The following is a 25,939-nucleotide window of genomic DNA, read 5'->3' as shown; positions in this document are numbered from 1 at the left end:
CCGGGCGCTCTCACGCCACTCATCTTCATTTTTTTTTTGTTATTGGCGCTGAACACCGGAGTAAGATGGATGTGTGGGAAACAGTTGAGTTAGAATTTGTCAGCCCTGTTTCTTCTTTGTTCATTCGTTAATTTTCTAACCACTTCTCCCAATGCAGGGTGCCCATCGCAGGGCACACACAGACTCAAACACTAGGGCTAATTTTCCCAGAAGCCAGTTAACCTACTGGTATGTCTTTGAAAACAGAGCACCTGGAGGAAATTTGTGCCAACATGGGGGGAACATGCTTACTCCACATACATAGCAGCCCAGGTCTGGAATTGAACCCAGTGCTAACCACTGTGCTACCATGCCACCACTTGTTGATTTATTCTCATGTAAATTCCAGTGAGCACATGTTCTTGATGCATCTCTCTGCCCTGCTTTGGAGTGGTATTGACAAAGCCAACCCAAACCATTGCTTTCTGCTCAGCAGCCAGACAAGAACACAAGGGCACAAGGATCACTGAGAGAGGCGAAACGCCTTTACACAAAGAGTGGTGGGTGTCTGGAATGAGCTGCCATGCAGTGGTGTTCCAGATGATTTTCCTGAGCGTGTCTAAGCAAGAAGGCTGGATTAGATGACCAGATCAACATGCTACTGGCAGGCTAGCAGAAGAGCGTATGTGCAGTGCTGTGAAACCCTTTGGACTCTTGCCAGTTTGATGACTTGAAATTGATGTTTCCCAGTAAGACCATGATCCATATTATACCTCTAAAGAAGTATTGACGTATTTAGAAAAGACGGTAGAAGCCTGGCTCTGGAAAGGTGTCTGAGTGGCCACCTCAGTCTTGACATGAATGTGAATGAGGCCAGATGGGATTACCTCGAGTCAGAGCCCAGGAATCTCTAGAGGAGCAGGCATTCGGTATGAAATTTCAGCAGCAGCAGCTCTCCAGTGGCATGCTGGGAAAACTCTGAAATACAGAGGCACAGGAAATACACAATATTAAAGAAGCTATTTTAAGGCTTCTGATCATGGCAATTTCTAGTAAAACTTGTTAAATAGTTCCCCATTGTTTGCTAAAGAATGTTATTGGAACTGTAACGGTTACCTAGTGAAGATGGTCTCTGAAGGATTCTCCCCAGATAAGCACAGAGCAGCTGTCTTTCTCTGGAATTTCTATCACCACTTTCTTCAGTATTTAGAGAACAATGGTATCTCCTGAAATGTCCTGTCCAGCAGTGCTAGCAATAAGTGTTCCTGTCATTTCCACTCGGTTTTCCACATGCTGCGCTAAAAGCCAGGCCTGAATTAAGTGTACCATTTGCTAGACAAGTATGCAACTCTTGCTTATCCCACAGATTAATATCCAACAGTACATCTTGGTCTTATCCTCTAGATGGTGCCAGAAGTCCTCATTTTGAAAAGCTCTTTTTTTACTTTATATAAACTACTCCACATTGCTGTTGGTACTGTAGTATACTGGTGTGTTGTGCCACCTTAGCATTCAGTATGTCCTGCTACCAGCTATTTTCTGTGAGAACCGCCGCAGTTATCCATCCATTTTCTAACTGCTTCTTCCACTTCAGGGTGGCAGGGCAGCCGCAGCATATCCTGGCAAGTTCATGGGTGCCAGGTGGGGTACCCCTCGGAAGGGGAGCCCGTCCACTGCAAGGCACACGGACACAAAAACACACACAAGCCAATTAAGTTACCAGAATGCCTTCGGACCGTGGAAGGAGACAGTAGCTAGCACCTGGACGAAACCTACACGAGTACAGGAAGAACATACAAACTCCATGCAGATAGCATCTTGGTTCTGGATTGAAACTGCTACAACCATAAATAAAGAATATATCTTGTTATAGTATCACTGCATTGTCATTTACTTACAGTGCCAGCAGTTTACAATACTTAGGAAGCTGCCACCAAAGAAAATGTAAGTACTTTGCATACAGGAGGGCATGGTTTACTGTTGACGTGCTGCCCCCTCTTTGGGGACACACTGCAGCCATTCTACACCAGCAGCCCACCTACAGAAAAGTGAGAACTTGCTTGGAACGTTGGGGAGACCGGATTGTGCAAAGCTCTGAGTGTGATTTAGCTGGGGCACCTTGATATTAGTGTTTCAGCTCTTGCAAAAAGTCGAATCTGTAATGGCCATGTTGTCAGGACATCAGTTTAGTGTCTCGCCTGAATGATGGCACTGCAGCACTGTGTCCCCAGTTACCATACTGGTGTGGAAATTCTGGTCTAGAGGGATACAGCGCCATCTACTGGTCCACCATTTCTGCTCGGCCTGGTCTCTGCTGAGTAAAGGCCCATCTCTGTCCTGTCTGCGTGCATAACTCGGTTTTCGAGCAGTCGCCGGTTCTGCAGTTACCTCTGGGGTTGGGAAGGCTATTTTACATTTTCAGTGTAGTGTTTTCTTGTCTTGTTCACAACTTTCTTAGAGGTCCTAAACATTTTTGCATATTTTGTTGTCTACATCACTTTTCAGTAAAGTTGTTTTCCATTCAACCCATTGACCACATTTTCTGGAGAAGTGGAATGTAATAGAGGTGTTTAATGATATGGTGTGGTAAGTAGTACTGCTCTCTTTATCCCTCTGACAGCTCTGGCTGAGGTCATGTGATCTGTGAGGGGTGCTGCCTTAAGCAGCTGGTTTTGAGTGGTCCTTCCATGTGTTTCATTAAATTATCTGTGTAGCAAAGACAGGAGATGTGCCATCATTTCGGTTTGAGAAACATGTATAAGGATGGTCGGCCCACTGATGACCCTCTTCTCTCGTTAACAGCTGGCAGCCCGAGAGACAACTGCCTTTCAGCGACGTGAGACTGCCTCCCCCTGCTGACTACCACAAGGACATCACGGAGGGAGAGGAAGTGGAGGTAGGACATCCCAGCCCTGCCTACACTGTCTGGCTGCTCGGTTCTGCTCCTTTATTGAATGGGTGCACAAGCAGGGCCTCGCAGCCATACAGTAGTATTCGAGGTTCACTGCCTCTGTCCTGCGCTGCCAGATCAGACTCGATCCCAGCTCAGACTTGGGCTGGGGGGGGTTGCGTTTTAAATGTCAAAAATAACCCCTCAAGGCAAGCGTCCCATAGGGATTCCAAATAAAACCCTAGCTCGTCGAAAACGTCACTGCTGTGCAATGTAGTGAATTCAGACAGAATTCGCAGAGAAATGGGGAGGTAAACCGGTTTCATCAGGGAAACAGCCTGAGATTAACGAAGAATCAATTAACAGATGAGTGCTAGAATGCCAGGATTCCCAGTCACACGGTCAGGTTCTGCAGTCACACTTTGCCAAACCCCTCCAAAAAGATCTGCAGTTTAAACGTTAACTTTTTTATTTTCAGTTCTTAATTCTTTGAATGCTTTTCAGCTGCCTAAAATTCAGACTCCCATGTCAAATGTCAGGTAATTTGTCAGGACTGCAAAAGGTCGATGAGATGTTGTCCGAGTCAAAATGATGGCAGGGACCACTTTGGGGTTTTGTGAACAGTTCTCCGATACTGAACATCTTGGAGGTTTGAAACCTAGCAGGCCGTGTCGCGTCATGTTTGTGATCAAAACGCGTCAAAATGACTGCTCACTTGCTTTGGCTGTCATATTGAAATTGGCTCAAAAGCCTTAGAACTGCTTCACCCACTAAACTGTAAGAGCAAGCAACTTGGAGCTCTTCGTACCTAAATTAGATTGTGTTACTCGGTTTGGTTCGTAGCGAAGATCTTGAGAAGTTGTTCTTCAGTCCTCCAGCTCCAAGAGTCTTCTATAGCTCCCTTATTAACCAGTCATTCTGGTGCTGTGCCTTAATGAGTTTCTGCAAATCCCACACAGGCTGATTCACAGCCTGAGAATGAGTTAAGTGACACTTCATGCATCCATTTTTATTCAGTGCTTTCACAGTGTGATTATTTAAAATGAGTAACGTGTACAGATGGTCCCTGATTTTATTTAATTAAATGATTCAGAATCGGTAAGTTCTTAGGTGGTTGCTACACAATGTCACCTAAGCTTGAAATCTGGGATATACTGTATATATTCTTCCAATATTCCTAAATTATAATATGTTGTAATGTTTATTATGGGAGAATGTTCTTGTCTAATCACAGTTAATCAGCAGTGATCAGCTAAATTAATGATTAGGGACATTACTGACACAGGGTCAGTTAGAGGATATTGTTTGAGCTATAAGGCACACGATTATGAAGAACCCCAGGCCTTATTGATAGCAAGTTGCTATTTTAAGAAACTTGGCTGTCATCAGCCAATTAACTTTTAAGCTCTCGGTAGTCTGTATTGCATTTTATCTTGCCGTTACAGTGTAACAGTCATGAAATGTAATAGTCTTAGAACTTTGATGGGTCTACAATGCTTGTAGATAACAAAGCCAAGGAGTTTATAGCCATTTTTGGAAATCCTTTGAAACCTGTAACAGTATAGACCTGAAAGCTCCAAGATTTAGACTGTCAGAATGGGTGGATTGGTCGCCATGGTTTGGCTGTCATATGATTTGTCAAAAAGCAACCAGATGACATTTTCCTTGGATGTGTTTTGACATATCTAGATTAAACATTGTAGGGCTTGTTAATAACCAGTGGGATGCCAGCTTTGTGGGTGTTCTAGACTGCCATTGAATATGTTCAAGTACAGTAGGTGGCTGCATCAGCATGCGTAGGCTGCAAAGGAGCAAGTAAAGGTTTATTCCATGCTGAAAAGAAAAGAGACGTAATGTTTTTGGCTGTGGAGCCTTCTTCAGCTGTGGAATGGACCATCCTTCAGGTGTGGATCATTGACATTTGAAGAAGGCTCCACAGCCGGAACATTCTTTTTTTTTACGCATGGACTAAACCTTTTCTTGTTCCTTTACAATTGAATACAGATGCCTGATTACTTTAATTGCTAATCATATATAGTTTGTAAATGGACTACAATTCTCAGCCAGTACCCCACATTTTTAAACTGCAAACATGAGAAAATGCCAGAAGGTGGCACTGTGGAGCTTTCATTTGTCAAATTATAATGTAACTAAATTGCTTCTCCTCTTTAGCTACATCAGATGACTAATTAGTGATGTACAACCACAGGTAGGAATGATAATATCAAGCGAACACTTCCAGAGCTCTGAAAGGAGTCTATACACCTGGAAGCTGTTTAACAAAAGCGGTTTGTGACTGCTAGAAGAGCTGTGGGGAAACTGGAGACTATCTTGGAAACCAATGAGCCAGGATACGCTTTGGATGGAACACCAGTCCATTGTGAGACAAACACAAACTGGCAACAGGACCAATTTTCCCATACAAACTCCACACAGATAACACCTCAGACCAAGGACCCCCAGCGCTGTGAGGCAGCACTGCTACCACTGTGCCACCATGCCACCTGACCTATAACTCCTAAGCTGAGTTAATGTTTTTGAGCAATACCCAGGCAATTGAGCTCACACTCTCCAGATCTGCAAGAGGTATTTGCATTTATGGAGCAATGAGTTGTCCGTTTGATTCAAAATGTGCCAACGGTGAATTCTGTGGAGCACTGCAGTGTGGGCGAACGATGCATGACGTCATTGGCTACCCATGATGCTCTCTGGTGATCTTGTGGCCAGCGGGGCTTTGTATGTGCCAGAGGCTCGCGTTGCAGCAGAAGGAGTCAGGTGGACAGTGGCTGTGGGTGTTGAAGGGACTTGTGGACTTGGGGGGGACATGGGGTGGGGGGGGGGGGAAGGCTCCATCTGAGGGGTTATCCTGTAAAATGGGAAACATGCGCTCGATGACCTTGGAATAGACGATGTGAGGGGGCTGGCTTTGGCACAGGAGAGGTCCTGATCGGTGAGAAAAAGAGCACTGGCTCCTTATTCCAAAAAGCAATATTTTAATCCAGTGGTTCTTAACCTGGGGTACCCATACCCCCGGGGGGTGCGAGATGCCCTTTCTTTGGGCGCAAGACACACCAGAGTGTTTTTAGAAGTCAAATCCATCTAAATGGCAAATTATTTCATTTTTTTTTATAAGGGGTGCAGGACCATATTTTGAAAACCAAAGGAGTACAGGCTGCAATACAGGTTATAATTCCTGCTTTCGTTTTTTTGGCTGTCCTGGTTAGATCTGTGTGGGTATCCAGATGGGTTAACGTGACAGTGCAAAACCATCCTATGATTAATTAGGCTTGCGCTGTTCAGTCCCTGTTCACGCAGCAACAGAGCTGCTGCCTTCCCTGGGGATGTCTTTTCTAGTGAAACCGTTTACTCTAGAGACGGACTGCTCCAGCACAGTTGAGGCATTTTCGGTGTGTTGGTAACTGTCTGGGTAACGAGCACCAAGCACTTCTCCCACCCCTGCGTTTATCACTCACATGCCTCTTTCCTCTCATCTCCACTGCAGGTTTACTCCAGAGCCAATGAGCATGAGCCCTGCGGCTGGTGGCTGGCCCGGGTTCGAATGATGAAGGGAGAGGTAAGCTCTTGTGTCTTTTCATTAATAAACGAAAATTAAATGCAGTTCTTCTCTCTCATGAGTATTCCTGTAAGGCATTTATTATTTAATGCTGATCTTCCGAATTTCATGTTTAAACATCTGGAATCTTTTTTATCCCCCCTTTTGGTCTTGATCTTGCTTATAACATCTGCACTTAAATCATTTTAATGAGTATCTGATGTTTCATTACCTGAGAAATCAAGGGCTTGTGCTATGTACTTTCCAACTGTGCAGTTAAGTGTTATTTTCAGTAGGTTCTGTTTCTCTTCTGTCTGCCTTTAGATGTCTGAATTTATGAGAATCTTTCTAAACAGGATAGGATCTTGTTTTTAATATTCTGATCATAGATGGATTTGCACCTTTATCTATTTCAGGATGGGCAGCCTTCCTGAATTGCATAGCAAGCATTTTGGAAGGCTTTGCTGGTGCTAGCTCTGCTGACACTGGTTTTGAACGTAGAGGGTTTGGCATATTTTCAAGGGTGTGTCATTGCTTTGAAAAGGCTCTGGATATTTCCTAACAGTCATTTAGCAGAGAAAGGGGCTATGATGCAAACACTGCCATTCACACCTTTGTCGTCTGTGATTTAACACAATGAAGGAATAAAAACACTGCCAAACCCTGCAGCAGGAAGCTGGGAAGAGATCCAGGTAGCCTGGGCGAGATATCATGTGAGGCCTGCCTGCCGATCGCAAACAAGCCCTGCGCTTGACGGCGGAGGTCCACCGGGCAGGCGCGTCGTTGACATCTGACGCCATGCGGTGCCCAAGCCACACTGACACGTTTGTGCTCTGTGTGCCTCTTCTCCCGCGCAGTTCTACGTGATCGAATACGCCGCCTGCGACGCCACCTACAACGAGATCGTGACGCTGGAGCGCATCCGGCCGGTCAACCCCAACAGCCCCGCCAGCCAGAACACCTTCCACAAGACCCAGATCGCCGTGCCCGAGGACCTGCGAGAGACGTGAGTACCCACCTCCGCTCGCTGTGAAGGCGTCACTGCCGGACTCTCGGGGCCAAAACAATGTAATCCTAGTATCGGTTAGCTACCAGCTACCGAACAGGCTGGAAGGGCTAAAGAATGTTGATTATGGCTCTTTAAATGAACCAAAATGTAAAATATTTGCCTGGCTGTGAAAACATGCAACAGTTATATTTGTAAAACTGTCCATTCTGTGTTTTTTCAGGCATTTAAAAATATGCATCTTGTCCTTAACATTTAATTTTTTTTGCTCTGAAAAGTAATTGTTTTCTTATTTCTGACCGTTTTAGTCTGTCATTACATTAAGATTGAAAAACCTTCAAAACTGGAATTTCCTGAAATAAGCATCTAAAATTTTTACTTACTGCTGTAAGCAATGATTAAGTTGGACTGTGAAGGTTGGGAATTTTCTTCGGATGTGTCTGGAAACTGAAATTGGATGCTTGAATTATTGGCATTCAGTTAAGTTAAGTTTTGGTTTTTGTCTGCTTCAACATGACTAGAGGACATTAGTGTAAGGAATTAAAGCAGTGTGTAAGGGCACGGTCTTCAGACAAGATGGCAGTTTTGTCTGAGCTGACAGTGGTTTTACAAATGATGCGTAGGTAAATTTGTTGTTGCTCTCATATAAACTTTTAATTTCCTTCCTCTTTCAGCTGCGCCAATGATTCCATCCACAAAGATTTTAGGAAAGCTATCGGAGCGAATTGCATTTTCTACAGCTCTGCCACCCATGAGCTGATAGTTCTGGTAAGTACTAGGGTACTGTGCTGAAGAGCACCTTGTCAAATAAGGGTTAGAAATGACATTCGCCCAGCATTGTTCACATCCCTAGAAAATACATGATGAGAAAGTACCTTAGTAGCCACGAAAGGTGAGGAAAATGCTTATGTACAGAATAGCGTTGTTTACTGTGAGGGGGGTATCAAGCTAACTACACCTAGCAATGAGCTCTGTCCATTTACAGGTGTATGTAAGGTCTTTTTTTATTTTGCAAGAAACAAGTTTTACATATCCTTTCTATTATGTGGTATTTGAACCTCATAAGTGGGTTCTTGGGCAGCATGGTGGTACACTGGTTAGCATTGCCAATTCCAGACCTGGGGTGCCCTCTGTGTGGAGTTTGTACGTTCTCCCCGTGTTCGTGTGGGTTTTCTCTCGGTGCTCCTGTTTCTTCCCATAATCCAAAGACGTGCTGGTAGGTTCCCAGGTTTGGCTTCTGGGAAAGTTCGGCCTGGTGTGAGGCAGTGAGCTTTCGGAACTGTCAGTGCCATTTGCTCATTGCCCCTCTTGTCTCTGCCAGTCAACAAACGAGTCGACGGTGAAGCGGGCGTCCCTGCTGAGCGACATGCACTTCCGCAGTATCCGCACCAAGCTCATGCTCATGAGCCGCAACGAAGAGGCAACCAAACACCTAGAGGTACGCAGGCCGATGGCCGTGGGAGGGGGTCTGGTTTTCTCAAACAGCACGTGCGAGTGCATGGAAAAATCCCACCCTTTCGAAATTCATCGAAAGGCGTTTGAATGCCCAGGTGTCCTGCCAAGACAACAGAATAAATGTACTTCACAAACCGAAGTCTGTTCTATAACTTTTACCATGCTGTATAGCAATTGGGTCATGGGTTCAATTCCAGACTTGGGGTGCTGTCTGGGTGGAGTTTGTTTGTGGAGCCCAGAATTCCCACGAGCGGTGACCACGGAGCTCCAGTTGACTCATGAAGCAGACCCTTCTTCACTGCCGGCACTTGACGTCTCCCCGTGCACACTGTATTAATTTCGGTTCTCCCCCCCCTTCCCCTCAGACCACCAAGCAGCTGGCATCGGCGTTCCAGGAGGAGGTGCGGGTGAGGGAAGACCTAATGGGTCTGGCCATCGGCACGCACGGTGCCAACATCCAGCAGGCCAGGAAGGTCCCTGGGGTGACCGCCATCGAGCTGGAGGAGGAGAGCTGCACCTTCAGGATCTACGGAGAGGTGAGAGGTCGCTGGCACAGGCCATGGGCACAGTCCCAGGGGAACACAAGGCAGGTCACAAATAAGAGGATGCCTTTTGGCCTGATCAGCTTGTTTAGTAGTAAGTAGATAATTGGTCCAATGATGTCATCCAGCAGTTCTTAAAAGAAACCAAGGCATCAGCTTCAACAGTGTGGCTGTGTAGATTGTCCACACTCCCACCACTGTTTGTGCAACAATGTTTCTCCTGTCCTGAAGAGAGAATGTAATCTAGCTGTTTCTTGAAAGAAGCCAGGATATCAGCTTCAAGAATGTGACTAGGCAGTTAATTTTTGGTTCCTTCCCATTTTGATTGTGTGTAAAGGTAATATAATGAACTTCTACCTTTTAATTACCAATTGAGTTCTTTCAAATTAGTGCTGTGTTGCAGATTTTAATTGGGTCATTCAAAAAGACAGCATTTACAAGTTATAGGGAGTTTCCCAGAGGTCTTACAGCGAGGTTGTGTGCGAAACAGCACCATCTCGTTGTATGGTCGCCACCATGTGAGCTGTCTCCCTAGGTATCCATGTTTTTATCTCGCCTCTTCACCTTCTGCAGACAAATGTACCGTCTTTCCTGGTGATAAAATCGTGTTGTTTCTGTTTCAGACCCCAGAGGCCGTGAAACAAGCCAGAGTCTACCTTGAGTTCAAAGAGGACTATGTTCAGGTGCCCCGCAGCCTCGTAGGTAGGTGTATGAAAGAACAGGAATGGTGGCACCCTTTAACCTTCTATTCCTTTGTGCTAGAAGTGAACACGGTAAACCCCTTGTTCAGCTCAGGGGTTTACTTTCCTCAAAGGCAATACACAGCTTCTTGTGTAAAACTTAGGGATACTGAGCGAAGTCACCCATTAATACGTACGTTACACAAAAAGCATGGCTCTACCTATACTGAGCTGTGCATAAGCTGAAATTACAATAAAACTAAAACCAGCACTACAATATAATCACAAAACATTCCTGTACAGTAAATTAAAATGATTAAACTTTGACCTTTGAAAGGTGATGTTGAGGGGTGTTGATGACAGCGCAGGCAGGTAGCTGCAGACTTGTTGGAAGCCACCTGACGTGACATTTTTCCACTCTCGTGAAAAGCAAACACTTGTCCCGTCTTTCTCCTCTTCAGGCAAAGTCATAGGCAAAAACGGGAAAGTGATCCAGGAGATCGTGGACAAGTCCGGTGTGGTGCGGGTTCGAATCGAAGGAGATAATGACAAGAAACTGCCCCGAGAGGAGGTAGGCAGGGAAACCACTGACGGGGCTGAAGAGGTGAATGAATTGTTAGCTAACGCCCTGCTCTTGTGGTTCCTGCTGTAAACCTTCTGTTGTAAACATGGTACCTTCACAGTTTAAAAACTAAAGTTCATTTTACACTTACACAACATTTTAAAGGGTTCCCTGGCAGATGTTTCTAATTAGGTTAGACTTTTTAATTACCCATTGCCTTCTTGCATAGTAGTGCTATGTCACAGCCTTTAATTAGGTTACTATTCAAAAATTGTCCTTTACAAGTTCTAGGTAGTTCAACCAAATTCACAGCAGGAAACAGAGCTATTGAGTTACCTCCCTGGACTTAGTTTGACTTATTTACTCTGAAATCCTGCTGTGAGGACCTCTCTCATCTTTTTGGGGGTGGGGGGAAGCTTTTTTTTAATCTCATCTATGGGCTGTTAGCTGCTCAACCTAGAGCTTCTCGTAATAAAAACTCTGCCGGGTTGCACCTTTTTCAAGTCCCCTCTGGTTTCTAAAGCATTTGGTTTGGGCTGATGGAGATTTGTATCGCTGGCCTGCGGTTTGCAGCACAGGCACACACTTCCCAGCTGAAACAGAGCTCTAGTTTTCCCGTCAGCTGCGTCTTTCATCCGCCTTTTCCAGAAGCATCCCTAGAGGAGCCTTTGAGAAAGGCAAGAGGCACTTTTCACAGCACTAAGTAGCAGTAAACTTTCAGAATATGACGTTAAGCTGGTCTCTTAGAGAATGGAAATAAGACATTGTATAATAAGGTATCCTTCAGACTTGAACCCTTTCAAAGATCTGTTTATCATTCTTTAGGGTTAAGGGTGATGAAAGAAAGGATTATAAACTGCTTATTTTTATTTTCTCTGGCCCGGTTAGTTGGCCTACGCCGGATAAATGAGACATTTAGGCCTTAGGTCTTCCTGTGAACAGTGAAAGAAGACTGTTCAGATGGGCTGACTTTGAAGCCCAGCCAGACAAGCTCTCGAGAGGCAGCAGCGATCTCTCATGGGTGCCAGATGTCATCTCCGTTTTTATCTAAAAGCCACAAAACAAGGGTGTAGAATTCACGATGGAATGTATGGAGATAAATGTACATTTGGAACCTGCAAAATGGCATTGCTTGTATATAGGTCTAGTATAGTCCATCAGATTTCCATACATCAGTTTATAGATTGTGGCCTTTCTGAAGATGGAATTCCAAGCCCTGGGGCCCTGGGTTCAGTTCTGGACCTGGGATGCCAGCTGTGTAGAGTTTGTGTTCACATGCTCTTGTTTCCTCCCACAGTCCGAAGACATGCTCTTAGGTTAATGGGCTTAAATGGGTCCCGGTGCGATAGTGTGCTTGTCTGTGGTGGACTGGTGTCCTGTGCAAGGTGTACCCCGTTTTGCACCCGCTGCTTGCTAGGATAGACTCCGGCTTCCCCGTGACCCTGTACTTGATAAAGCTGTTAGTAAAGCAATGGATGCGTGTTTTGGATCTGGATGTGAATCTCTTCTCCCTTTCTCTCCTCCCAGGGTATGGTCCCATTTGTGTTTGTGGGCACGAAGGAGAACATCAGCAATGCCCAAGCCCTGCTGGAGTACCACCTGGCTTACCTACAGGTGAGGAAGACTATGGGCCCGTCCCCTGCTGGTCTCAGATGAATAACCCCATCATGAACTTCATTTTCTACATTTACCCTTCAACCTGCAGCACCTTTAGAGAACATTTTACGTTACATAGAGGAAGGATGACAATATACAGCATAAAGTCAACAGACACAGCAATCAGTATAATGTAAATGCCTAAAATCCACATTTTGATAAGAGGTCTAAGACTCTCCTTTCTTCAAACTGCTGTTTAAGACTGCATTGAAAGTTAGGTCTTTGCTTCTGAGATTTGATCCTTCTGTGCAGTGCTGCCGCTGGCTCCGAAGGTGTGGACACACACTGACTAGATTTAGTGGGAAGTTAAAGATGTCAGCAGTTGCTCAGCAGTAGTTTCAGGAGCTCTGAAGCAGCACCTTGCTGTGTTTATATGAGTGATGTGCGTCTGTCACTGACGTCCGGTCATCTGCACGTAATTGGACCCTGGTTTGAAGTATGTGTTCATCTGGCTCCCACTCGTTCTAAAACACAAATTAAAAAATTAATGCCAAAAATTAAAAAGTTTTTAATTAGTTAATTTGGAGTTGTAATTTGTCTTGTCACCTCCGTGTCAGGCAAATACAGTACACATTTTGTATGAATATACACAATGCAAGTTCTAGCAGTGGAAATATTGTAAAGATGTAGGAGGGTTTAGAGTCAAGTTACATCTTTGTGAAATAGTTTTTTTTCTGAAATCTCTTTGAACAGTGTTTAAAATCTCCTGTCTTTTATGAAGCACACCAGGCTGTACCCTACCATCCACCTGTTGGAGGGCTTTGCATCACATTTAAGATCAGTGTCAGATTGTTCCTGAGACTGTGTACTTGTCTGAAATGGAATCGGTGTGTCATTTGCTTTAAATGGTTTTGTGGAGTTGTGCAACTGGTCGTTTTTGTCCTCTCAGTGGATGAGAGGGGGGCCCAGACTGCTAGAGGGGATGAAGTGATTAATGTGACCTCCTGTCTACCTGCCCCTTCCACCTGTTCTCCAATGTGCTGAGGAGGCCTCATTTAAACCTCGGCCCCGGAGTTTTTATAATTAGCTCCCCGCCTGCAGGCATGAATGAAGGAGTCGTGTGGATTACAGAAACACGGGCTCCTAAAAATACTCTCCCCTTCCTCTCGCAGCTGTTGGGGCGAGCAGCTGTCACATAGCACACGGGAGAAGTCATTCCCCCCACCTTGCGTTCTGGCTCAGTCTGGCTTCCCTAAAAATCAGGAAACCTCTGAGCGAAAGCTGTAGCACAGTCCAAACACCGTTTCAGCCTGGATCTGCCATCTCCCTGTTTGTTGTTCTTTATCAAGCATAATGCCTGTTCTTTTTGGTGAGGGGGAAAGGCAATTGTCTTTTTAAGGGCTGCTTTTCTCATTGTCAGTTGTCACGGCTCCATTCAGATTCTGGAAGCACGTGCTAATGACACCTGGGTGTGTACTGCACCTGATCACAGAGGGGTCACTGCAGAACCATGTCTCCATCTCACACCCCGCCACAGGAAGATTCTTATCTTGATCAGTATTGTCTGGTTTGCTGGCTGCCATTTTGATCCAGTACACCAGGGTCCTCCTTTGAGGACCCCCAGAGTGGAACATTTTGCACATTTTGATCAAATTGCATGTTCATTCTAAACAAATAACCCCTAGCAAAAGCTAAATTAAAGAGACGTTTCAGTTGTGTAACATTTAAAAACTAGTTAAATAGGTTTGAATGAATAAAATGACAAATTGACTTTTTATTCCAAAATCAGGGATGCTGTACTAAACGCTAAAAAATCTACATCAAGTCTATATATCAAAATATCAAGATTGTACAGGATAAACTGTAAGGTGGTCTGATGTAGGTCCTAGAAAAAATGTTAGCTTCAAGTTTAGATTTAAGCAGTCAAGGAATCTGCCTCTCCAGGGCATTCCATAAATACAGATGCATGACAGAAAAAGCATGGTCACCTAAAAATCCAAGGTTTAGTCCTGCATATAGTGAGCAAAGGACCAGCCTGAACTCCCTGGAGCCTATGGGAGGGAGTGTAAACATGGAGGAGCCAGATTATTCAGAGCCTTTAAGTGACGAGATCCTATATTGAATAGGAGACGTCATCAGCAACCAGTATGGGGATTACAGTGTAGGAGTGACGTGCTGCCAGGGTCTGGTGTGATTTAGAAGGTTTTGGACATACTGCAGTTTACTGAGGAGAGTGTTGGGGAGCCCATAGAGCCATGACTTGAGGAAATCAAGTTTTGAAGTTCTAAATGTACGAATCAAGCTCCTGGGCATTCGGGCACTGTGAGAACTTTATGGACCTGAGCTGGTTTTTCCATGTTGAGGGCTTCGAAGTTTCGATTGTGTTAGTGGCATCAAGGAGGGGGGCATCGATGGGAAGAGGTGGAGGCTGGCCCTCCCTCCAGGAGGCACTGCTGCTCTCAGGCTGACGGAGCCCGCTTGTCCCCCCCCCCCGCGTGTCTAGGAAGTGGAACAGCTGCGCCTGGAGCGCCTGCAGATCGATGAGCAGCTGCGGCAGATCGGCGTGGGCTTCCGGGCCGCCCCCAGCCGGGGTGGGGGGGGCGGGGGCGGGGGCGGCGGTGGCAGCGGCGGCGGCGGCGGCGACCGCGAGAGGGGATACCTGACGGACGAGAGCAACTCGTCCCTCCATGGCTCGCGCACCTACGGGGGCCGGGGGCGGGGCCGGCGCACCTCCAACAGCCACCACTCCGGATACGGTGAGAACCGGGACCCCACTCGGCCAGCTTTGTGGGGGGGGTCATGTCTTCTTCTGAAGGGGTTCCTGTTTGTGGGAGCCAGGCTGTCGCCGCGTGCCGCTTTGAGCCCCGTTTTTTGCAGGCTGTGGTGGAGGAGCAGAGCGAGAAAACGACATGGCTGTAGTAATAGTTCTACCGTGTTAGTGTGGTAAATGTAGTAAATCCGCTTGAGAAAAGATTCCTTACACTTATTTTCTGGACATTCCATTCGAAGCGCTGTACAGGTAATGTGGACTCTCCTCCATCACCACCAATGTGCAGCCCTGACTTGGGCAGTGCCTTTTTTGGGGGGATTTTTAATGACCACAGAGAGTCAGGACCTCGTTTTACGTCCCATCCGAAGGACGGTGCCTTTTTACAGTATACTGTCCCCGTCACTATACTGGGGCATTAGGACCCACACAGACTGCAGGGTGAGCGCTCCCTGCTGGTCCCTCTCACACCTCTTCCAGCAGCAGCCGTCTGGTAATGTCCAAGAAGAGTACTGAGCTGACCCCGTTGAGGATGGGACTGATGGCTTATGTTAAAAAAAAGTGAGGCTGTGTGTTCTCCGAGAGCTGCTCTTTGCTGACAGCTCCCTTTTCTAAACTCTGTCCGTTTCAGGCACCAACTCGGAGCTGTCCAACGCCTCGGAGTCGGAGGAGGTGAGCGAGAGGGAGCAGCGCCCCCGCGCGGTGGCGGATGAGAGGCCCCGCCGCGGAGGCAGGGGCCGAGGGGGGCCCCTGCCCTCCAGCCGGGGCAGAGGGGGCCCCGGGGGTCGCCCAGCCAGCAGCACCATCAGCTCAGGTGAGTCTCGCAGGCACGTGGCCTCACCTGGATTGGAACTCACAGCTGGGGAGACACAGCTGGCAGTTTGAAGAGCAGCGACAAGGACAGGCTGGTGACGGGCGAGGAGGAAAGCGGGGCCGTGTAGGAAGAGCTTTTTAACCCTGCAGCTCCGCTGTGCATTTAGATGTCTTAATCTAAGATGCTTGTTCATGTCTTGAAAGACTAGAATCGCAACCGATCTCAGAGCTGTCAGTGCACTAGAGACTCCTGTAATGGGTCTCGGAAGGGCCAGCACAGCAGCCCACCCCAGCGGAAGTGGGGAGGAGACCACAGCTGTGCTGTTTTTACACTCCACCTCTGGAGAGAATATGAACTGAATTGGATCTTCCCTAAGACATAGGAGTGAGCCTCCCTCATTTCCTCTTATCAGGCTCTCTGTTTAAGATCTTGGCCAAAATACAGCACCTCCTACAGATGAAGGCCTCCATTCTGCCTCCATTCCTGGGGTGTGTGTGATAGACAAGACTCTTGTGCTGTGGAGCTCTGGGACTATATTTAGCTGTGGGGAGCTGCCAGATCTTCGCAAACGGGGGGTAGAAAGGAAGGCAAAAGGGCATCTGTTACGGTCTTTATGGAAGTCCTCATGTAGAACATCAGTCCACAGCTCAGTTGGATTAAATCGGTCAAGGGACTTTTAGCCAGACCCAGGTGTTAATAAAATATTATTAAAATACTCAATACATTTGGTATATTGAATAATAAGTCAGCCCCCTGGTTGTGTCTGACTTGACTGGCTTCTGTTCTGTTCAGTATTGTAATAGTGATAAACTTTCCTGATACTCATCTCATTCCTAGGAATCTCGCTCTCAGATTTGTCTTTACCAGTGTCTGTCCTTACAGCATTTCAGGCCTCTTTGCTCCTGGTTTGGCTTCTGGACAGTTTTGAGAAATCAAGGCTTTGACTTACCAAGCTTTCACTCCCTGGTCTTTTTGAACATGTTTATACCATCCAGTCCTTGGTTTCAATAATAGTGTTGAAATCTGTCCTTATCTTGCCATCGTTGTTTACTTGATGCTGTAATAGACGTCACAGAATCCACCAGAGGGCATATTTTGATCAGTGGCCCAGTAAGTCTAAACTGCATTTAGACCACAGACTTGAACAGATCAGAATTTTTTTTTCCCCACCAAGTATATTTGTCTATAGTTGGTAATGTTTGTGACAAAAGAACATGACTGTTTCTAGACCTGATTCAGTTTTAAGTTTAAAAGCTCTCATAAGATTCAGTTGTAAGTTTTTTCAAATTCCTACGGGATAGATCTTTGGGGAAAAAATAGCAAATGAGTGACAGAAAGTCTACTGGCCTCAGTCTCAGGTGTGATATTTGCACCATCTGTAGTTTCCTGTGCCCCCTTGTGGGCAGCCCTGGTAACTGAAGGTCCTGTGTGCCTCCTGTCTCAGTGCTGCGGGACCCCGACAGCAACCCCTTCTCCCTGCTGGACCGAGCGGGCGAGCTTGATCAGGCCGGCGACACGGACGCCAGCGAGAGCCAGGCCAGCGGGGACAGGAGGCGGCGTTCCCGGCGCCGCCGCACCGACCAGGAGCCCAGCGTGATGGACGGGGCGGCCGAGTCCGATGGCCCGTCAGTGAGCGAGAACGGACTGGGTGAGAGATTCCCGCTAGGAACCGGTCACATCCATTCGGCCTGTCCAGCCTGTTTGGTACCAACTGAAACAAGGATCTCATCCAGCCAGGTTATTGGCTTCAACAACATGGCATTGTTGCTTGTGCCACGCTCCCACCATCCTTTGTGTAAAGTAATCTCTCCTTTTCATTCTGAAGAAATCTGTTGGGTTGGCCATGATGTTACCTTTGAGGGTTTGAAATATTTGTTACAGCCCCCAGTTTGTTCTTTTGCTTTTTCGTACTGCACCTGCCTTTATACTCTCTTCAACTCTTCAGCATTTAAGAGATAATTAAAATGCTAAAGCTGTAGTAGAGATGTGAAGAATTGTTTGTCTGCATGTCTGCTATCCAATTAGTGGCAAAACTGAGGCTAAATTATATACATGGAGTAATGGAGGGTCTTCCCTGTTTGACTTTTGATTAAGACATGAGGTTAAGACAAACTAGTCTCTATCAAAATAAGTTTAAAGACATTGCTGCCTCACAGCACTGGGGCCTTGGGTTCAATCCCTGAGGTGCTGTCTGTGTGGAGTTCATATGTTCTCTCCATATTTGCATGGGTTTCTTCCCACAGTCCAAAGACAGGCTGATGGGTTAATTGGCTTGTGAGAAAGTTGGCCCTGGTGTGAGTGTGTATTTCTGCCCTGTGATGAACTTGCCCCGTCCAGGTGTATCCTGCCTTTCGCCCATTGCTTGCTGGGATAGGCTCAGCCTTCCCTGCAACCCTGCATGACAGATGCGGTTAGAAAATTGAGGGATAAAAGGGAGATGGAAGTAAAATCTTGGCGAGAAGGAGAACTGGGTAGCGTTTTGAAAACCACAGACTCGCTGAAAAGAGAATCTACTAGCTTGCCGGATGCTGCACTGCTCGTCTCGAGCAACAAATTCTGCTGGTTCTGTAGCCGTTTTGCGTGCGACTGTCTCGCCTGACCTGCCTCTCCGTTCCCTCGCCAGAAGACGACAGCAAACCCCAGCGCAGGAACCGCAGCCGCCGCCGCCGGAACCGCGGCAACCGCCCAGAGGGGGGCTCCGCCAGCCGGGACCGGCAGCACGGTGAGTCGGGCCGACCTCCTCTCCTCTTCCCTCTACATGGCCCGGTCCAGACAACGCGTCGAGGCACCCCTCCTGTACCTCTTTGTTTCATGGGATGCTCCATAGCGCCACCTCCAGGGCGGCCTGGGCTAGCACCGATTGGCGGAGTAGTGGCCTTTGCCATCCCTTGCCAGTCTGGCTTTGTCTTTTGTCGGTTCCTGGTCATTGTTGGCAGCAGCCAGCAGCTATATCACCCTGCAACTCACAGCTGCCAGCCCACTGAAGCTCAGCAGGTTTGAGCCTGGTCAGTACCTGGATTGGAGAGCTCCTGGGAACAACTAAGGTTGCAGCTGGAAGAGGAGTTAGTGGGGCCAGCAGGGGGTGCTCACCCTGCAGTCCATGTGGGTCCTAATGCCCCAGTACAGTGACAGGGACACTATACTGTAAAAAGACACCGTCCTTCGGATGAGATGTAAAACCGAGGTCCCGACTCTCTGTAGTCATTAAAAATCCCAGGGTGTTTCTCGACAAGAGTAGGGGTGTAACCCCGGTGTCCTAGCCAGCTTTCCCATTGGCCCTTACCAATCATGGCCTCCTAATAATCCCCATCTATGAATTGGCTTCATTACTCTGCTCTCCTCCCCACTGATAGCTGATGTGTGGTGAGCGTTCTGGTGCACTATGGCTGCCATCGTCCAGGTGGATGCTGCACATTGGTGGTGGTGGAGGGGAGTCCCCATTACCTTTACAGTGCTTTGAGTGGAGTATCCAGAAAGTGTAAGCCCCGTCCAAACTAGCAACACCAGGGCCAGAGAACGTCATAATCCTCTTATTTCCCGCTGCTGTGAATTTATTGCCATCGCCAGGCAGCTGTTATTGACTCACCGAAGCTGTTTTGATGGGTGCGTCAGTCTAAAAGTGTCTCGTCAGGCTGGCTGTAGAGCATCAGTGCTCTGGGTTCCAGGTTCTTAGTGGAGTAACGGAACAAGACCCCATTCAAGAGACGTGTCCTGGCTTCCTCTCGACTGCAAGACAAATTTAGACTGAGCTCTGGCTGAATCCACTATTCCTTAATGTATAGGATATCCACATTTAAGGTTCACAAAACTGATATGAACTACTGAATGATGTAGTTGCAATCATCCAGTTGTGAAGCGGAGTGATTGAGCCCTAATAGTTTTCTTTCAATACATATAACATTTGAATGTGTGCTTTGGTGTTGCATGTAGCTGCTAAACCAGTTGTAGCTCAAAGGACGGCTTGGTTTTTCAGTTTATAGCACATTTCCTTTGTATTGATGTTAGTTGAAGGCAGTATCCACATGAATATCATGCAGAAAAAAAGATTTGTTGAAGGAAGAAAGGACATGGCTCAAAACAAGAGCCGGGAAGTTCTGAACCCTCTTTGTCTCGCCCGCAGTGACGGTGGCGGACTACATTTCCCGCGCAGAGTCGCAGAGCAGACAGAATCCGCCTCAGAAAGACAACGTGGACCCCACACCTGCTTCCTCCGAGCCCAAGGTGACTATTATTCCTTTTCCTCTGGTGCTGTCCGATCCAATTCTCTTAATCGAACACTGCCCAACACGTAGTGGATCACAAGGCTGGCACAGTAAGTGGCAGCACAGGTGAAAAAATGCTCAAATAAAGTGCATTTTAACTGTTTGAGTTGGTTGAAAACAGCTCTTGGATCTCAAAGTTCTTCTGCTCCAGATCCCTTATTACTTCCTGCTTCTGCCCGTGATGTAAGGAATCACATTCACTGGTAAAAAGGTGACCTCTAGTGTTCAGACCTCATATAACAGTGAAGAGTTTTATTAAACTGGGATAAATGTGTGACCTCCTAGGCTGGGATCTATTTAATCATCCCCACCAGTGTCAGTCATCTATTTTATACAAGAGAGCCTCCCATGAAACCCACATTGAAGGACACATTCTCGGTTGTACTTTCTTAGGGACATAAATACAGCCAGCCCGATAGACCTTTTCATGCATTCATGCATATAATAATATTGCACACACCCCAAGCCAATTAACAATGCCAGTGTATTTTGCTGGAGCCGCCCAGGATATAACAGCAATAAGCAGTATTTGATCTGTTGTGCAGTGGGGCTGCTGGTGCAGAAGGGATCTTGTTACCCCAGTTGGGCTACACTTAATCACTGGTTGAACTTTATGTGCTTTGACATATAAAAAGGACTAGTTCTTTGAGGTGTAAGGGGCTGTACAAGTACAGAGACCTCATTGATTTTCAAACGGACTATCTAAACCTTGACTGTTAATTTGGTTGCAAAGTTAACTGATCTCTGTCATTTTTAGCCAGGATCCTTGTACTTCTCACTTCACTTAATAAATCCATCCTTTTTCTAACCACTTTATCCAATCCAGAGTCACAGGGGACCTGAAGCCTTTTCAAGGCAGGCCACGCTCTGGACAGGACACCAGTCCATCGCTGGGCTGACTGACACACGTTCACACCAGGGGCAGTTTTCCCCCAGAAGATCATTAACCTCTCAAGGCTAACCACTGTGCCACCCGCTTAACTCAGTTTTTTCATTTAGGAATTTTCTTTGTAAGCCACAACTCAGTTTCATATAGACCACAGAAAGAAAAGAAAAACATAAACATCATTCTTCACTCAGATGAAGATCGAGCTAAAGAAATTCCTTCCTTTTTGAGGAGGATTTAAGCTGGAAAGGTGTTTCTTTTCCCAGGAATGCTGAGCAGGAGTTGGCAGATCCCTGGACGTGATCTTTCACGTGGATCTCTAACCCCCAAAAAAAACTCTTTTGTTAAAAAAAACAAAAGAGCAAAGATTTGGATTTCTTTGTCAGTCTGGACCTAATCCATTTTTTGTTTGCAGAAAGGGAAGCTAACCAGGGAGCACGGTCATTGTCTTCTGCCCTGACCAGAGCTTGCCTTGTTTTTTGTTTCCCCCCAGGAAAACGGGAACGCCAGAGCAGATCACAAGCCGGCAAAACGTTCCCCCAGCGGCGACGGCGTTGCCCCGACAAGCGAGCCCCCGGCTTTGGTCAACGGGGTCTCCTAAAAACAGCAACAACAAGAAAAAAAATTAAAAGTTTAAAAAAATAGTCTCCATGGCAACACAACGTCCCTGCTTGCATTTACGTGAAACGGATGAGCAAAGGAAACCCGAATTTCTACAAAAGAGAAAAAAAAACGCATCTACTTAACACGAACCACATGCCGTGTGTATCTCTTTATCTATCAGTACTAGTGCTTATTTAACTAGCTTGCCAAAAAGAGCTGATGGATATGGCTTGTTTTTCAGAAACAAACCTGTAACAGGACGTGACACTTGAGTTTGTTAGTTTCTTTTCTTTTTACCGGACTAGACTCTCAGCCGCGCTCCCTGAAAAGCCTGTTCTGTCCGGTGTGACATGGAGAGGAGGGCAGGGAGGACAGGTTTACAGGAGAGAGATGGGGAAGGGGCGAAGGCTACCTTAACTGACAGGCGTCTTTACCTTGTTGGGAGTTGAGAAAAAAAAACACTGACAATAATGAATATATAATGAAAAGAGACATTGTGCCTTGAATTTGCAAACCTTTTTTTTCCTTTCTTTTCAAGGGAAGGTGGAGGGTATTTTTTTTCTGGTGGTGACGAAGTACAAAAATAAAGAAACAGGGGAAGGTGGGGGGTAAGGGAGACGGAGAGAGGTGCATAGAGAGAGAAGAGGCAGATGGAACGTGGTGAAAATTGGCTAAAAATAAAAAAAAATGTTTTGTGCCAAAATTTACCGGGCACTTGTTCTCAGGAAGGAGTCGATGAGCTGTGCGTGTCTGGCTGTTTGCGTGTGTGTGTGTTTGGCATGTCTGCGTTCGGCAGAGAGGAGTGTGGTTAACTGGATAGACAGAGGAGGATCTAGATTTGAACTGTTTAGACTCAAAGACCGCTTGACCATTTTTTTCTTCTTGTTTCTGTTCTGAAATGAAACCGAAAAGGATTGTGGGCCGAAAAAAGCATTCAGACCCTAAATACTGGTGCATAATTCTGAAGTACTTGAAGGTCTAGTCAAACAGTGTCTCCCCAGGTAGCCTCCTTTAACCTGGGGCCTGCAGTACAGTGAAGGAGCTTGTGAACCGAATCACTACACCGTTGCCTTGGAAACCACTGCAGCTGAAAAAGGCCACCTGCAATTTTGGCCAAAAGTGCTCGGGGGTGGGTTAATAGGAGGCAACGTAGAAGCTGGCCAGGTGTTGATTTGACTGCAAAAGAGGACTGCGTTGGTGGTTATGCTGTTTGTAGGCTTTGAATGTGCTCTCTATTTAGGATTCTGAAAACTTATTTTAACCCCTTTTTAAAAGTGTGACCCAAAGCCTGCTGTGGAGCACAAAATACTGTCTGCAAACCAAGTTATATGGGTCCCAGGAGTCTTGCTGCCAAGACAACAAAAACGAGCCCAAAACCTTATCAAAAATGCTGCACAAGATTCTGTATTTAGAATGAAAGTGATCTGATTTAGAGAAGTTGCTTTTTTCCATCTTCTTTCTAGTGTCTTGGAAATGGACACCAAAGAAATCTTGAGTCTTTCCTGACTTAATTGCTGAACAGTCATGTCAGGTGAGGATGTTAGGCTGCTAATCCTCATAATACAATAAATCCTGGCTTCTAAAACAAAACCTGCAGAGCTGCAGAATTTTGCAGAATGTCCGATTCTCTTAGTTTTTGCAAGATTATTTTTTTTATTCCAAATCGCAATCGGGGGATTTGTCCCTGGAACTTAAAAACCGCCAAGGAACCATACCGAACAAAAAAATGAACTGGAAGAAGACAGCAGAGACTGTAGTGCAGTTCACTCCAGAATTGCTTCTTAGCAGCGATCTGGGTTTTGTTGCAGGGTGAAGTTGGCCAGTCTTCAGATCATAATTATGAAATGACACTTCCTGTGAAGGGCATACACGTTATCCTGAACAGCTGAGCCCAGGTATTTCACTTTGCTCCAGCTGGTCGATATGAAACATTCTGAATGGGAGTTATTGGATGGGTTTCAGATATACCCCTGAGACTAGGATAGAACTACAATAGAACCAAAATTGTATTCTAGAATAGCTTTATTTTTGTAGGATGAGAATAGCAATTGTTCATCTGAGTATAACTTGCCAAGCCCTTCCTGTATTACCGATCCCCAGTTAATAAACACTCCGTTTCTGGTGCTCAGCCCTGAACTCTTTGGCATTCATCCCAAAAGCTGCGCACACTCGTTTCTGGCTGTCTAAGAATCCACCTAATATAGGGTGTCTGCTGGCATTTGTAAAACATCACCCAATGGAAAAGGATCAGCTGTTGGGGAGAAATTGCAGTTTCGTCTGAAAGGCCGTATTTGCTGCAGGCGAGCTGTTGAAAACAAACGTTGTGTTTCGAGGCGGAGGGTGAAAGTATTTTAAGTGCTCGAATTGGTACGTTGTGTTGCTTCCAAAAAGCAGCGCTGCGAATTGGTTTTTGACAGGAAACAACTCCCAGCGAGAAGGACTGAAGGGGTTAAAATAAGTTTCTATGAGTTGGTTATCAGTCAAATGCTGCCTGTTACCAGATAGGGAAGGAAGGTATTAGTTACTGAAAACAAATTAGAGGTTGGGGAAGGGGGTGGGAGGGAGAGGTCTGTAGTGTTGTTTTGATCCAAATGACTATTTATTCACTGTACAGTATTTAAAGAGGAAGCCTTACTACTGATTAGCTCATTATGGTTTACTACAGTGAAGGAATTTCAGATGGCTGGAGTGAGCACCAGGCATTCAGGCTTTGACATATAAGATGTAGCTCTTGGCACAGAAACCGTCATCCATCCCAGAATTCCTTTGCTTTTGCAATCTTGAGCTTCCAAATGGACACAGCCTTGCTTTTTCCATCAGCCGTGTTAAACCAGAGCTAAATTCATCGTCTTTGGGCTTACCTCTAATGTATTAGTGTAGCGCCATGAGTCACCTAATTTGTTTGAAACGGGAAAAAGTTGGTCCCTTTTGATTTGTTTTTTTTGCTCCTCTTCCTTCACAACCACAGGTTTTGATTCTCAACAACACCCTGTTATTACACCAGATCTGTCGGAGACAATGGTTTAGAAATTAATGTAACCTCTCCCAGACTTTGTCACTCAGTTTTGTGACTCAAATATGGAAGAAGACTCTAAAAGAAACATACGATGTATCTGAATGTCTTAGATTGTTGTGGTTTCCTAGAAAGATGTATTTTGATCTCCTTCAGTGAAGGAACTGTAAGATACTGTAATCGGAGGAAATAACACAGCGGTACCTTCTGATTCAATTGATGCCTGCCGGTACAGTTTGCAGTGTTTTAAGTGAAGAACAGTGAATTTTTTAAACGGAGCCATTCTGAATTTCTTTTGTAGCGTCTAAATTGTTTTAGGTAATGAGGGGACCAACTTTTGGGGCATATTTGTAGATTTCACTTTTGTCCACTTTTTATGCAGAAATAGCCTATTTCAAAAAGCAAAATACGTGATTTGAAACCCGTGCCTGTTTGCAGAGAATTGGTCATGACGAAACGGGCCTTGTCAACTATGGAATGGATCCCTCTGTGGGGTAGACAATTCTTTTCTTGCATTTCTGGAACAGGGCTAGATTGGCAAATTCATATTTGTATTAAAGAAAAATCGAAACCCCTTTTTCTTGAAGGTTTACCTCCTGATAACGATGGACATCAGGACCGTGTGCCAGTCTGCAGAGCTTTAGGTATTTGGTTGCATGTCCCTCTCCCGAACACTAGGCAGTTATTAGACTCCAACCTGATTTGAACGCGGAAGGCTCCCTCTTTTCCACTCAAGATGGCTAATTATCTCAGTACTTGGGTCAGTGTGGCCTGGATGTGGCGTGCTCACTCTCTGTGCATCGAGCTCATGTGTTGTACAGTGTCTAATAACTGGTGTTCTTCAAATGTCAATGGCAATAACATGACACTCAATGCAAACTCAATAAAAAGGCTGTTTCTCGACCTTGCAACTGCTGTGTCTGGTTTATTATCGATATCTGTGGAGTTCTGCTCCATGTCCTGGAGAAGTGTCCAGTCATGGCCTTAGGGACCATGACGAGGAGCTGGTAAAAATAGTTTTCAACTTGTCTGATGAAGCCAGCAGGAAATGGAACTGGGTTTTCAAGAGGTGAGCTGTAGCAAAAACTGGCAGCAATGAATGGGACAAGGCATGCGATTATCCATTTTCTAAATGGATCAGGAGCACAGTTCTATTTTTTTTCTTTTAGTAGCTGATTACCCATTTTCTAAATGTTTTATCTAATACAGGGGTGTGGGGGAACCAGAGCCCATCCTGGCAAACCAAAGGCACAAGGTGTGATTCATCCTGGACGGGACACCACTCCATCTCTGGGCGCACACACAAACACACTGGCCTCACACCAGGGATG

General features: G+C 46.0%; 1 protein-coding gene across 2 annotated transcripts in view; it reads left to right on the top strand.

Annotated features, from left to right (window-relative positions):
• The window catches only part of fxr2 (FMR1 autosomal homolog 2), a 42,063-nt gene extending 16,544 nt beyond the window's left edge, over window positions 1-25,519 (top strand). The window contains exons 3-17 of one of the 2 annotated variants that reach the window (XM_088911265.1): window positions 2,782-2,875; window positions 6,372-6,443; window positions 7,280-7,428; window positions 8,103-8,196; window positions 8,750-8,866; window positions 9,249-9,419; window positions 10,049-10,127; window positions 10,567-10,676; window positions 12,195-12,281; window positions 14,767-15,019; window positions 15,662-15,844; window positions 17,289-17,492; window positions 18,468-18,566; window positions 19,965-20,065; window positions 21,486-25,519. In XM_088911265.1, the coding sequence (XP_088767391.1) occupies window positions 2,782-2,875; window positions 6,372-6,443; window positions 7,280-7,428; window positions 8,103-8,196; window positions 8,750-8,866; window positions 9,249-9,419; window positions 10,049-10,127; window positions 10,567-10,676; window positions 12,195-12,281; window positions 14,767-15,019; window positions 15,662-15,844; window positions 17,289-17,492; window positions 18,468-18,566; window positions 19,965-20,065; window positions 21,486-21,593 (1,921 nt within the window). In that variant the 3' untranslated portion in view covers window positions 21,594-25,519. Of the gene's footprint in view, window positions 1-2,781; window positions 2,876-6,371; window positions 6,444-7,279; window positions 7,429-8,102; window positions 8,197-8,749; window positions 8,867-9,248; window positions 9,420-10,048; window positions 10,128-10,566; window positions 10,710-12,194; window positions 12,282-14,766; window positions 15,020-15,661; window positions 15,845-17,288; window positions 17,493-18,467; window positions 18,567-19,964; window positions 20,066-21,485 lie in introns of both variants that reach the window. The other variant, XM_088911263.1, reaches the window with a different exon arrangement.
• The last annotated feature ends 420 nt before the right edge of the window (window positions 25,520-25,939 follow it).

The sequence above is a fragment of the Atractosteus spatula genome, chromosome 3 (genome assembly GCF_055471065.1).
Source record: "Atractosteus spatula isolate fAtrSpa1 chromosome 3, fAtrSpa1.hap1, whole genome shotgun sequence".
Classification (NCBI taxonomy): Eukaryota; Metazoa; Chordata; class Actinopteri; order Semionotiformes; family Lepisosteidae; genus Atractosteus; species Atractosteus spatula.
Note: the sequence above shows the minus strand (reverse complement) of the source record. Positions and strands in the feature narration are given on the sequence as shown.